Source organism: Astyanax mexicanus, chromosome 20 (genome assembly GCF_023375975.1).
Source record: "Astyanax mexicanus isolate ESR-SI-001 chromosome 20, AstMex3_surface, whole genome shotgun sequence".
Classification (NCBI taxonomy): domain Eukaryota; kingdom Metazoa; phylum Chordata; class Actinopteri; order Characiformes; family Acestrorhamphidae; genus Astyanax; species Astyanax mexicanus.
The window spans coordinates 45186-59488 of record NC_064427.1 but is presented as its reverse complement, the minus strand read 5'-3'; the positions used below and the strand labels follow the sequence as shown (position 1 = coordinate 59488).

General features: G+C 34.7%; 3 protein-coding genes across 3 annotated transcripts; 1 reads left to right on the top strand and 2 right to left on the bottom strand.

Annotated features, from left to right (window-relative positions):
• Positions 1 to 1383: 1383 nt before the first annotated feature.
• wdr45 (WD repeat domain 45) lies at positions 1384 to 6969 on the bottom strand. The gene is made up of 11 exons (XM_022664591.2): positions 6682 to 6969; positions 6435 to 6490; positions 6229 to 6303; positions 5086 to 5190; positions 4713 to 4818; positions 4522 to 4616; positions 4365 to 4444; positions 3618 to 3826; positions 2361 to 2462; positions 1690 to 1835; positions 1384 to 1598 (listed from the first exon to the last, which is right to left on the bottom strand). Exons 2-11 carry the CDS (start codon positions 6481 to 6483, stop codon positions 1489 to 1491), a joined length of 1077 nt encoding a protein of 358 aa, XP_022520312.1. The 5' UTR covers positions 6484 to 6490; positions 6682 to 6969; the 3' UTR covers positions 1384 to 1488.
• A 236-nt stretch (positions 6970 to 7205) lies between these two features.
• LOC103035310 (EKC/KEOPS complex subunit LAGE3) lies at positions 7206 to 9671 on the bottom strand. The gene is made up of 3 exons (XM_022662522.2): positions 9569 to 9671; positions 8123 to 8251; positions 7206 to 8009 (listed from the first exon to the last, which is right to left on the bottom strand). Exons 1-3 carry the CDS (start codon positions 9601 to 9603, stop codon positions 7895 to 7897), a joined length of 279 nt encoding a protein of 92 aa, XP_022518243.1. The 5' UTR covers positions 9604 to 9671; the 3' UTR covers positions 7206 to 7894.
• A 2869-nt stretch (positions 9672 to 12540) lies between these two features.
• On the top strand, positions 12541 to 14078 carry stc1l (stanniocalcin 1, like). Its single transcript, XM_007241376.3, has 4 exons — positions 12541 to 12715; positions 12814 to 12956; positions 13092 to 13303; positions 13422 to 14078. Exons 1-4 carry the CDS (start codon positions 12610 to 12612, stop codon positions 13702 to 13704), a joined length of 744 nt encoding a protein of 247 aa, XP_007241438.1. The 5' UTR covers positions 12541 to 12609; the 3' UTR covers positions 13705 to 14078.
• Positions 14079 to 14303: the final 225 nt, after the last annotated feature.

Here is a 14303-nt window from a genome sequence, read left to right as displayed (position 1 = left end):
ATAATAATAATAATAATAATAATAATAATAATAATAATAATAATAATAATAATAATTTTATTTTTAGGGTAGAGGTTTTTATTCAGTACAGAACATTTCTGTACTACCACGCAGAATAATAGCCAAATTAAAAACAAAACCACTATTATATTACATGTCGCTGAACTTCATCTCTTTATTGAAAAGTAATACAGAAGAATTTAGAAGATTGTAATCAAGGCACGGCTGTATTTATTTTCACTATAAGGCACTTTAAACAGAAACTTCTTCTCTAAACGAGCCACAATTGAAAGTAAACATCCAGTAAACTGATTTACAGACTAAAGCCCTCAACAGAAACACGGTGTGTGTGTATCTGTATTTAAAATAAAAAGTGCACTACAGGAATCTGTGGGTGCTTTTGTTCGTAATGGCTTTATTTTATCCCCTTGCATTACTTTTACTTTTATACTTTAAGTAGTTTTGAAACCAGAACTTTTACGTAAAGAGTAAAAAGCTTCTACTAAAGTATTTTATTAAACTCTAGTATGTATATTTCCACCTACAGAGTAATGAATGGAGATACTTTTCACAGCTTTATATCCAGTGCAGTTAAAAGCTAATGTAACATTGTTTGTGCTAATATAATTATTAGAATAAAATTATTGCATTATAACATTAGCCTTACTTTCCCTTTAATTGAAACGCAAGATTACGAGAGTAATCCTCACTGAACGTCAAATTCCCAGCAATAGACCATTATGGTTACATTATAACCATACAGTACATTATAACCATTCAATACATTATAACTATACACAGTACTCTTTTCCTTTTCATTATTTTGTTGTCTGCTGTATGCAGGGTTAAGGTCAAGCCTGTGTTGTTTTAAAGGAGAACTACAGGACTATATAAAGGAGCCATCACAGTGACTGGACGTCCGGCTTTGATGAACAGTTTTGGTTATTTTATCACCTGAAGACGTGTTTATGGGAAAGTGCTGCTCAGATGGTGAAGTAAACTTAATTCAGGACCTTAAAGTGTCCGGCCAAGTGATCCCCTCCTCAGGTCCAGGGTCCTCTCGCTCTAAAGGAGTTTAAAAAATGTTCATGATTTCTACAGAAAACACTAGATAAATGATTTCATGTAGATGTATAATTTTGGATGAACTGCTGGGATTCTGCCGGTCACCCAGCCTTCATTATAATACTGTAATTATTTGCATAGATTGGATGAATATATATAAATTTTAATAAATAGAAAACTGCTTTAACCAAGCCTGTGTTGTGAGGTGGGAAACTGCTATTTTTGTTTTAGTCAACCTTTTTTGTATTTGTGAAATGTGTGTTAAAGTTTTATGTGTGAAAAGTTGCTTTATAGGTTTAGACAATAATAAAGTCCACAACTGTTTAAGCCATTTTATTTACTGTCCCTCACAGAGATTATATTAAACATCTACATTTAACATATACACTAATATTACACAGCATTTCAACTCCAATTCCAACCTTAGAAATCATCATCATCACATATGTCCAGATACACATCAAACGCTTCCCGGTTACAGTTTCCATCAGGTGTGAAGACGTATTTGTGGAATGTCCCATCGACACATATTGCTGAAAATCCAAGATATAAACATTAAGACATTTTGGTAGTTTATTTTAATTATACATACATTATAATAAAGAAGAAGGTAAAACTACCCACCGATTACGGAATTGACGTTTTTGGATGTGTTTTTCCCGAAGGCACAAATACAGGCACATTCAGCCGGAACAGTAAAACTGGCGAGAGACCACTGACTGTCCACGTACTGACCAATCACTGGCCCCACTTTTCCCACCCGAGCCAAACTAACGAGAAAACAAAAAACACAATAAAAAAAATCAGCTGATATATGCATTTTTTATTTTAAAAATGATGTTTTACTTTTTTTTTTCATATTGTAATTATGGAGCAAAATCACCAAATGTGTGAAAAAGTAGCTTCAGATATACAGAGAGCTCTGAAATTGTCTGTTACAAAAGTTTAATTTAAGCATGAGTCAAATTTTTATAATGAAGGACATACAATTCCCCCTTTCTTCAACATTTATACTGATCAGATCCTCATGTTTCTATTTTTAAAACTCTCACATTGCACATCAACACCATTCTGACAGTAAACCTCAGTTTCATTAAATTCGGCTCGTCTGAGATTTTAGTAATTAATTTCAGGATTAATAAATAAGTAATAAACAGTGTGTAAAACTTTGTTCAGTATATAAAATATTTAAGGAGACTGAAGGAAATCAGAAAGGCAGCACTGTATATACAATTAAACTTCGTCAAATGAGGTATAAAAAGTTCTGTTGGGTCAGAACCAGTTATGAATCTTACGCTGATCGGCGGTTCAGTTTGGTGTCCTTGAGGGCAAAAATGTGGACAGTCCCTTTATCACTGGAAGCGCACAGGAAGGACGAGTCGTGGCTGAAATTAATGCTGGAAAACAAAATTAGAAATAGTAGAAACTGACAACTGAAATCTCTGAGATAGCTTTTTCTATTCTTTCTCTAAACTATGATGTTGAACAATCTTTGTTTTCAGGTCATTTGGGAGTTGTGTTTTGATGCTCTCGTGTTGCCACGTTTCAGAGAAGATGCAAAGAGGAGAAAAACCTGCAATTGGCTCCTTAACCCTTTTTTATATTTGGATTCACCTGTGTGTGTAGGTCAAGGATCAATGAGCTTACCAAACTAACTTTGTGTTCCAATAATTACTGCTAAAACTATTCAAAACAATAAAATTTAGTTGAAAGAATTATTGCACACTTTCTACAAATCCTATAAACTTCATTTCACTTCTGAAATATCACTGTGTTCGTCTGATATATTTGATATAACTGAGATTGCTGATCTGAACAACCAATGATTTATGCAGGGTTAAGGTCAAGCCTGTGTTGTTTTAAAGGAGAACTACAGGACTATATAAAGGAGCCATCACAGTGACTGGACGTCCGGCTTTGATGAATAGTTTTGGTTATTTTATCACCTGAAGACGTGTTTATGGGAAAGTGCTGCTCAGATGGTGAAGTAAACTTAATTCAGGAAAATAATAATAAAGGAAAATCATGAAAATTATCAGGGGTGGCCAAATTTTTCATACCACTGTATTCTATGTAAATTGTGATTTTGTTTATGCAAATAACCCTGCCTAATTTTGAACATACAGATTGGGAAAAGCTACTGTTACATATTGATATTGAACAAATTCACTTAGTAAACAAAGCTAGATAATAGTGTTGACATATTTATTACTAGAAGTTAAATGATGCTGTTAGATAAAGATGTGTTGCTTCCATAAAACTGCTTTATTTATTCAGAAAAACTAAAATAAATCTCCATATCAAACTATAAGAATTATATTCCAAATCTCTATTCACATCTTTTATTATTAAAAAGGAGAGGGGATTTTTTTGTATTTGTGTTTATGTACAGTTTATTACAGATAATGTATTATAAAAATTAAACAATGTTGGTGTTGATTAATAATAAACAGAAAAGCCGTGCAGATCCGAGACAAATAGAATATTAATTCTTTAATATTTTTTTTGCTTCATTAGAACTGTTAAAGAGGGCTGTATTAAAGAACTGGTACCAGTATAAAGTGGCCGGATCTGTTCCTCTTCGCAGCTCCACGAGTTTATCCCGAGTCGTCGTGTCGAACAGCCGGATCAGGGTTCCCTTCCGGGAGGCGGAGGCGACCACGCTGCCCGGCTGGTTCAGCGCCAAACAAGCGATTTCACTCTGATGGGCGTTGATGGTGAACGGAGCAGATGATGTTCCGGGTTTCGTGTTGGAAAGATCCTAAAAACACAAACAGCTTTTTATTACTTTAATTAACAGCTCTTTTAATTATTTTGTAATACAATGTTTAGAAAATGCCAAGGATTTATTCTTTTTAGTGCAAAAATCCACAGAAATCGACTGATCAAACAAAATAAAAACAGGATTGATTATTAAATTAGCTGTGATGAGCTGATTACTATTACGTTTCTATTAACTAATGAGCTAAAATGACAAATGCATACGTTAAAGCCCAATAAAAAAACAGTGAAAACTGAGCTAAACCTGCCGTTTCTGTGTTTACTATGTGTGAAGAAGAGGAAAACTAAAATATCCTAAAATATCCATATTCAAACATTCACTCATAAAACTGTTTTATTTTATCCTGCATTTTAAAACTACCCCAATTTTCTGTCTCTCACAACCAGTAAATTTGCACATCTGTTTCAGCAACGAGAGGAAATGAAAGTAGCTGAATGCATTCATAAGTAAGGGTGTGTTTTTAAGCTGCAGTTAGTGAATGTAAGTCTCTAGAAGCCAAAAGATGTGGAGAATTTACCACCAGCTGTAAACTTCCACATTTGTGTCCCGGAAAAACCAGCAACTGCTTCTCCATACTGGGAGACACGTCACACAGACCTGCAGAGTTTATATTCAGAACTTTAATTACAGATTATATTCACAGATTATTTTCAATACAATCAAATTCTAACTACCTTTAGCATTATCTCGAGTATCAAACTCAAAGAGCTTGACTGGGTTGTCTGGGAAACTGTAAACGTAGATCCTGTTTTTCAGAACGATGATGATTCTTAATAAACAGGAAGACGAACAGAAATATTAGACATAAATAAATATAAAAACACCTTATTAAACTCTAAAATAAAATGCTGCATATGGCTCTTACTTGTCGTGTCTCATTCGTACGGCCAGAACCGGTTTGGTGAAGGTGAATTCCAGCACTAGCTTGTCTTTGGTGTCCCTCACTTCTCGAGCATCGTCCCAAATTAACACTGCAGGAGAAACTCACTGATTTTAACAATATATCAATGTTATAACACAACTAATAAGTGCTATTCTGTAATGATATTATTTTCATTTTATATGACTTGATGCTTGATCTGCATTTAAACATGTTGGTTGATTTATTAATTTCAGACCCAGTTATCAAAAATATTAACAGAGGTTCCCTCACTCGGGCTTTAGAACCTAAGGAACCCATTTATACAGATATGATTATGAGATATTATTCTCATTATAAAGTGAGTATAATAGAGTACCGGAGATCTCAGAGAACTTGGGGTTGACGCCGCCGCCCACAACAGCCAGGAGGTTGGAGCGGTGAAGCATGGAGCAGTGGGCAACGCTGCCAACCTGTTCATGATCTGTGAAAATATTCATATGGATTATTACAGTGTCTCTTAGAGTTATCTAATAAAACAGGCTTCTAAAACTTTACCATTTGAAGATGAACACAATTGATAAAAACAGGGCAACAGAAAATGAGATTAAAAAAAATTCTCCTTGGGTTCTAAACATTTTCAAGCTTTTTGTTTCTCTTAAACCAAGTCTCTAATAACTAGCTCTGGATATTTGAAGTAAACAATGAAGCACTGTTGTAAGTCACTTTGGATAAGAGCGTCTGCTAAATACCTTAAATGTAAATGTAAATAAAATATTTAGTTATAACTAGTAATAAAGAACTCAGTGAATTATTAATTGTACACACAAATACAGGTGCATCTAAAAAGATTGGCTTATAGCCATAAACATAATTTTATAATTTTATGATTTTATGTTGCACTGTCGTCACTCCTGCACTTTATGTTGTCTATTGCTTGTTGTTCTATGTTGCACCATGGTTCCGGAGGAACGTAATTTCATTACACTGTGTACCTGTACTCAGATGTAATGACAATAAAAGCCTCTTGACTTGACTTGACTCTTGACTCTTATAGCCAATGAAAACTTAAAAATCAGTTTCTTAGAAAATTGAATATTATATAAGACCAATTGGTACTTGGCAGTGTGGGCAGTGTACCAAGTCCTGCTGAAAAATGAAATCTGCATCTCTATAAAAGTTGTTTTCAGCAGAGGGAAGCTGTAAGATATGAAGTACTGTAAGATTTTGTGGGAAAACAAAACTGAACTGACTTTAGACTTGATAATGAAACACAGTGGATCAACACCAGCAGATGTCAGACATGACTCTCCAAACCATCACTGATCATCAGTAAATACATTTCATTTGTAAATCAAGGGAGCAGAGTCTGGAGGAAGAGTGGAGAAACACACAGTCCAAACTGCTCGAGGTCTAGTGTGAAGTTTCCACAATCAGTTTTTTTTTGTTTTGTTTTATTTAATGATTTGTTTGCCGCTTTAGATTACTAAAATATAATCAGTAAAAATATACATTTCCTCACCTAAGTGTCCTTTTTCCATCAGCGGTTCCACATTATAAATCCGAACTCCAGATTCCATCGCACAACAGAAACAACCTTCCAACAATGAAACGTTGGAAAAATAAAGCATAATATTCATATTTATTTATTTCTGTTTAAATACTGTCAGAAACATATAAATATATCAAAAACAAATAATAAAAGGAATAACAAGGAATCTGACTCACTCTGATCCTGGTTAAAGTGAAGACTGTTGACTCCTCTCTGCTGAGCCATATTTCAACTGTACACACATACACACACACACACCATTGTTATACAGATACAGAAAGATATAATATAAACAGAAATATATAATAGATTATAATAATATAATAATAGATAATAATAATAATAATAATAATAATAATAATAATAATAATAATAATAATAATAATGATAATAATATTCTGTTTGAGTTTTTATTTCACTCACCACTCGGTTAAAAACAGCTGCAGTAATCTGATCTTTCTCACATGAAGATAATTTTCTCAAAACAAAACCAGAGAACCGAGAAAACCGAGCCCGGAGTGCAGGAGCGAAGTGCTAGTTGAAGGATAAATTAGGTTAAGATAAACTAAGGTATGTTAATATAAAATAAACTGGGTTAATATTCGATAAATTGGGTTAATATAAAATAAACTGGGTTAGGCTAAGTTGTTGTTGTTTGTCCTGCTTTTCTTCCTCTGCTGTGGCTCTGTTTCCGGCTGCAGTATTAAACCACACAGCGCCCCCTGCTGCCCCCTCAGCGCACCTCCCCCGCCCGCAGAGACAGCAGTCCCTCCAGGTGCTTCATTCTGCGGGAGTTGAGAAGAGAAGAGCGCTGATTGGCCTAGAAAATATTTAACCCAGTCTGCACCCATCCATCCATCTATTCATCCTTCCTTCCATCCATCCATCCATCCATCCATCCATCCATCCATCCATTTCTTCTGTCTAAAAGCAAAGAGAGGGCCCCACATTGTAACCCCTGAATTTATTTCACCCTCACATTTGGAAGCAGCTTCACAGAGTGTAAGTCCAGCGATAGAGTTCGTCAGTAGGAACAGCCTGTAGAATTCTTAACAATTACAGCAGAAGATTACCTTGTATTAAACAAGGCCACGCCCACCGACCACAGGTACATACAACACTCAGGTATACGGGGAAAAGCTGGAGGTGTAGCTACAAATACTCAAAACATTGACATAAAAGTTACCTCTACATTCTTGTTCCTGACAATCCATAAAATAATGTGTACAATCTACAGACTATTGCTTTATCTCTCACTATGTGTGATTGTAAAAGAGAGATTTTTATAAAACCTGAGAATTTGAGAATTATTGTTTTATATTTTATTATTGTAACTTTTACATTTATAATACTTTAGTTGAAAATGTAAAACATTATTACAACAGAAAACATAATTTGATGTATTTTACTACTGGTATATACCATGTATATAACTGAACTGGTTATAAGTTTATTGTTGACAGAAAAGAAAAATAAAATATAGAAATAAAGTCATTCATATTATAATGATAGCACATTGGGTTTTAAACATGTATGAATGAAATTTGCAGATTTGTGATGTCTTTTTTTCCAGCCACAAAAATTGTGCTACAGCCAACACAGAACACATCAAGTGCTCCCAGTGCTCCCAGTGCTCTCACTGTGGAACAGACTGTCCAAAGGCATCCATAGTTTCCATGACCAGCGCCAGGTGATCCAAAAACGAGGCGATGGCAACGCGAAGAACCCGAGCTTCATCAGCCGTCCATTTCCTGAAACCACAGCAGAAAATCATTATGTTAGAAATGAACTCATCTAAACCTATTAACTCAACTAACTCTATTACCCTAACTCTCAGAGTTAAATACAGAGTTTTAACTCTTACACAGACAGGATGTTTTCTGTAACACTGAGAGTTCGGGTGATTCCACCTTTCCTGGGCTCGCGATCAGGAGACAGAGACCGGACAGCAATAGAAGCTTCCCACTGAGACGGAAACGGAACCGCTAAAGCGCTGACTCGACAGTAAAGGAAAATCAGATTAATTATTACACATATCGTTTAGAAACACTGCATCATGAACCAAATAGATAAATAGGGGCATAGCATTGCCCATAAAAATAAATCACTATTTTTTACACGATTGACAAGCTCAAAGCAACTCCACTCTTCAGTGATAGAATCCCGAGGCCCTGATATTTAAAACTAATTGACTGACGAGATGAACGAGGACAGAGGAACAGCCTGAACAGTGTTCTTATATTCCGCCATCCTTGGAATATTTGTCAACTTTTGTTGCACCAACTCCAGTCCAGAACTAATGCGAGTGAATAATCAGCTGTAGTTTTTGTGCTTGTAATTTCAAGATGGCGGCTGCAACACCGCCCAGCTCTACAACACTCAGCAGCACTAACCCAAACCAAGCAGCTAGAATTACACAAACATAATAAAGAAATACATAAAGAACAAAGAAAATTACCACTATTATTAAACCACTAAAAGAAAACTCGGCCAATTTCTTCATATTTTTACAAAACTCGCCAACATTAAGGCAAAATGCCTTATTCCTATTTAAATATATATATAGTTTCAGTAAATACTTCTAAATTCCTCTAAAACATATTATCTATCTCTGTGCTCTTTACTCTGAGGGTCAGTTTCCCAGAGAGAGATTAAGCCTGGTCTTAGAGTTTCCCTTCAGTGGAAAATCTTCATTAAAATTTCTGTGTAATTCAAAACTAGGCTTAATCCCTGCCTGGAAAACTGTCCCAGAATGTTAGGCTGTTTATGTTTGAAATATAAAACAATGTGAAGACTAAAGCCATGTTTGTATTAAAGTGAGGTTTAGTAACTTTAGGTTGAGTAAACTAAAATAATAAAAATGTTCTAAATCAATAGGAATATGATTATTATTATTATTATTATTATTATTATTATTATTATTATTATTATTATTATTATTATTCTGTACCGTTCAGTATTATTCTGTACTGTTCATTTTTATTCAGTATTATTCAGTACTGTTTTGTATTGATTTGTATTATTCAGTATTATTTAGTACTGTTCAGTATTATTCAGTACTGTTGAGTATTGTTCAATATTATTGAGTACTGTTCAGTATTGTTTAGTATTATCCAGTACTGTTATGGTTTAAGCAGTAAAATAATTCTCATTCTAATAAACCTTAAGACTGTTTCCTAAATCTAGGCGAATAAAACACAGCGATACAAATACAAATACAAATCAAAAGCTGCGAGTTATTATCACACATCCGTCATAACTCCAATCCAATTAATCTCAACTATCAATAATTAATAATCGATAAGGATACAACTCCAGCTGATCAGGATCACAGGGCGCCGCCATCTTTCTCTCCTGCGGTCAGAGCTGGTTTATAGCGAGACCGTCCACTTCCTGTTTCCGGCTACATTAGGTGATACTGCAGACCGCCAGTAGGGGAAGCCCAAGAAAAATACATTTTAATTAAATATAGATTATAATCATATTATTCCTTTAATTTCAGAAAGTTGAATAAAAATTTTTTTTTTCTGTTTTGAGATAAAAAATGATTAAATAAACATTTAAAAATTATGATTTTGCTCCATTGCTCCATAGGAACCGCTTCATGTTGTACTCGGGACGCGGTCTAGTGTCAAAGCAGGATATGATTCTTAAGTGGGTATTCTCCTCTCTACAGTTTCTTTCCTGCAGTTCACAAACGAAGTCAAAATAAAAGTCTCAGAAAAGAAGCTCTTTAGTAATAACAGTTATTACTCCCAAAATATAATGCGTTGTTTTCTGATTGAAGATATAAACACATAATAAAAATAAAAACAAAAAATCATATAAAATTAATAATCAGCCACAGAAGAAGAGTTGTCAATTGTTTTATTGGCAACATTTAAAGACGGTTTTAAATAAAAGACATTTAGTTTTAGCATTCAGAAATACTAAAAGTGCATGAATGTCAGAATAAATGCAGAATGAAGGACAGTACAGTCTGTATATAACTGACTCACTCCCTACCAACTCACTCACTACTAACTCTCTCCATACTAACTAACTCTCTTCTCACTTACTCCTCACTCCCTACTCAGTCACTTACTACTAACTCTCTCCATACTAACTTACTCTTTACTCTCTCTCTCTCTCTCTCTCTCTATCTCTCTTCCTCTCTCTTTCTATTTCTCTCTCTATATTTATCTCTCTCTGTCTCTATCTATCTATCTATCTATCTATCTATCTATCTATCTATCTATCTATCTATCTATCTATCTATCTATCTATTTTTCTATATCTCTACTATGTTTTGACCCATTGATGTTCTTTTACTTTTTTTCTAATGTATCTCTTGATTTATGTTTATATTACTGTAATACTGAAACACTTTTTTTCAGGATAATCAAATTTGCTTAAGTCATTAATTCCTTAAAATACTGTTTATTCTGCTAGTGCATCCTTCTGTTCTGGGGTGGGTTTCCAAAAAAGGTTCTTAGCACTATGATTAATCTTTAAAGGCCGGGCAAAAAATAAGGTAAATATTTTTTTATTCTGTCCTGATCCTGATCTGACAATGTATTCAGAGTGAGGAGGAAGTGAGCTGTTTTCCATGACGGATACAATTAGCTTTAAAGGGTTAACTACACTGATAATGATCAAAGAGTTGGCCAGGTTTGGGGAAATGAGGCTATTTGAGTTAAGCTGCTTTTGTGTGAACTGTTTCCCACGGGTTGTAGGAATGGTGTTGGAAAATGTGATTACAGCCCCTTTTAATAAATAATTCAAATAAATAATGCCACAGTCTAAATCAGTCAATCTAAATGAGACTAAATAATAATTTAAATAATTTACAATGTCAAGCTAAAAATTGTATTGTCAGCTTTCCTAACAACCTTTATACATCATGTTTAAATGAGCTTTTCTGTTAAGTTGAATAAATTTGGGCCAGTTTATTAAAATACCCGAGCGCAGGGAGTGTTTCACTTAGAGACCGGTCATGTCTGTTTATTGTTGGTCAGAAGGTTCAGTTTCTGCCTTATATTCTGATAAAAACTGAAAAAAAGAAACTTAAACAATCACAAACCATAAATAATAACAAACTTAAAAACATAAAACTGGTATCCGTCCGTACTGAGCTCTTACCTACAGTTTACTTGGAACAGTTTTTATTATTGTAAAGATTCACTTGTCTTTACCAAATGATTTATTATCTGAATTACTCAATGTTAATGTTAATGTCAATGTTACTGTATTATCTTATGAACTGCAGCTTTCTTGCATCACTTTACATCACTTTACATTACTTACAGCAATTATTATTTACACAATCTTCATCTTTTTCCAGAGAGATTCTTGTGTAAATCATCCCGCCATAACCACAAACAGAAACATGTTTATTAATAATTTAAGAGAAGCTAAAACACAATAACTAACAGTGATAAAACTGCAAAAACCCTTTTGGATTGCAAAAGACCTTCCAATTGCCATAAACTGACAGTGTATCCAGGGTGCAGGACAAACTAAGTGCATTTCTCTGATCATGAAGGCAGGTTTTTAAGAAAAGCTCAGTTAGAGTCTCAGCATTAAACAGGTGGACATCTGCAGACATGACATCTAAAAGCTTCAACACATTTAGAGGAGAGATTGTTACCAGGGTTTTATAGAAAAATGAGAAATTCCAGTTCTGTGAAGGTCTCTTCCTCAGCGTGGGACAGGATAGTTTACTGAGCTACTTCACTTCAACAGATAAAAACATTACTATTTGAACTTCAGCCTAAAGCTAACTATAGAAATATGTATATGTGTTTTTATATTCAGGTCAATATATGTAAATGTGTCTTTCATTACTGGTATTATCGCTTCGTACTTTGGAGCCTCTGAAGGTGTAATTATTTTAAACTAGAAAAAATCTTACTACTGACAACCAAACAGTAGATATTTGGCAGTCATCTCATGCTATCTTATATATATATTAGTATGTGGTGCTTACCAAACATAAATGTTCTAAAAATGTGAGCTCTCACTGAAAAAAAGAAAATGAATTCACTCTGAAAAAATACTTTTAAACTGCAAGTCTTTTTTTCCAGTTATAGAGTAGAAAAGTAACCATGTGCTTTCCTTGGAGAGATAATATCAGTGTGAATCATGAATATTTACGAGAGCATGGAAACTTTTAGAACTCATGCACGCTTCACTTCACTCTGAGATCCTGGCTTCTGATTGGTCAGAGTGTCTAAACAGTATGATATATGATGTTCTGTTTGTAGTCAGGTTGTATAAATAGTGCTTTTCTGTCCACCTTCAGCAGGATCCAGTGAGCAGAGAGTTACAGGTGAAACTTCAACACAAAGAGATTTTGTTGAAACTGAGAAAATGATCCTAAAGGGTGGATTCCTCCTGTTCCTCGTCCTCGCCGTGACTGCGCAGGGTGATTACGAACCGGCACTGAGACAAACTCGTTTTATAGCCAGCACTCCATGTAAGTTTTCTACATAAATTCCTAAAAGTGTTATTTCAGTTTATTAAGAGTTTATTTGTGTGTTTAGCAGTTTTTGAACTTGTTTTCTCCTCCTGCAGCGGAAGTGACGCGCTGTCTCAGCAGTGCTCTGCAGGTCGGCTGCAGTGCGTTCGCCTGCCTGGAGAGTTCCACATGCGACACTGACGGCATGCACGACATCTGCAACATCTTCCTCAATTCTGCAGCAGTTTTGAACACAGAGGTGAAAAAAACATAAAATAAAATTTGTGTGTGTGTGCTAAAATAAAAAATTGGATTGTAATATTTATTTATGTTTATGAGAGAAATTATCATTTCAAATGTATGTGGGTCAAAATATATATAATATCTCTAACAGGGCAAGACCTTTGTCAAAGAGAGCATCAAGTGCATTGCTAAAGGCATCACTTCCAAGGTTCATCAGACCATCCGGCGCTGTGCTGCCTTCCAAAACATGATCACTGAGGTGCAGGAGGAATGCTACAGCAAGCTGGGCATCTGTGGAGTCGCACGTTCTAACCCTGATGCTATTGGAGAAGTGGTTAAAGTGCCCAAACATTTTCCAAACAGGTAAATCCAGAGTAAATGAAATGGATGTGGGCTAGCCTGGACTAGTCATTTGTAAAATTAGAGATTTTAATGAGATAATTATAATGTATTCTGAGGGATGTGTAACTGTGTGCTGTAGGTATTACAGCACTCTGCTGCAGAGCCTGATGGAGTGTGATGAGGACACGGTGGGCGTGGTTCGGTCGGGGCTCGTGGCTAAACTGGGTCCAGACATGGACACTCTGTTCCAGCTGCTGCAGAAGAAACCGTGCTCTGCTGACGGCGAGACAGACGGTCAGGACAGTTTCCGCTGGCCCCTCGGACCCCCGACCTTCAAGATACAACCCAGTTTACACAACAGGGATCCAAATCATCTTTTTGCCAGGAAGCGTTCAGTTGAAAATGAAACACCAAACCAATAAGATAAATATGTGAATGTTTCTTGTATTGCTTCCACAAACGTTGTTAATTCTGCTTACAAATTTAACACAAATTTTTATTTTAAATATTTACCATAGCTAAATTCATTAGTCTGTATATTTAAATGACACTGGAGATAGATATTTATAGTTAGACAATTCTATATATGCTTATTTTCTTGGTTAATAATTTATTTAGACTTGGTCTGTTCATTGGTCTGTTTGTTTTGTTAATGTCTATTTAAATGCTTGCTATAGCACAGAGAAAAAAGTTAATTCCTTATGCTGGCCATAGGAATTATTATGGTTTAAGGTTTGATAACACAGCTATAGTTTTGTCCTGAATATTAATAAAACTTTAAATATGTTTAAAATAATATTGTCTCTAACATTATTTGAGGGTTTTCACTTATAGCTCAATGACACACAATCATTTATATAGTGGAATTTCTTTAATAAATTCATATTTTGTTTAAAAATAGATGTGGAAAAACAGTTTATATTTGAAAAGCAAAAAGGGTGTGACACTGTTTCTAATTAATATCTAAAGTATTTTGGTATATTATTCAAACAATGCATTATGTGCCTGATAATCTCTGGAT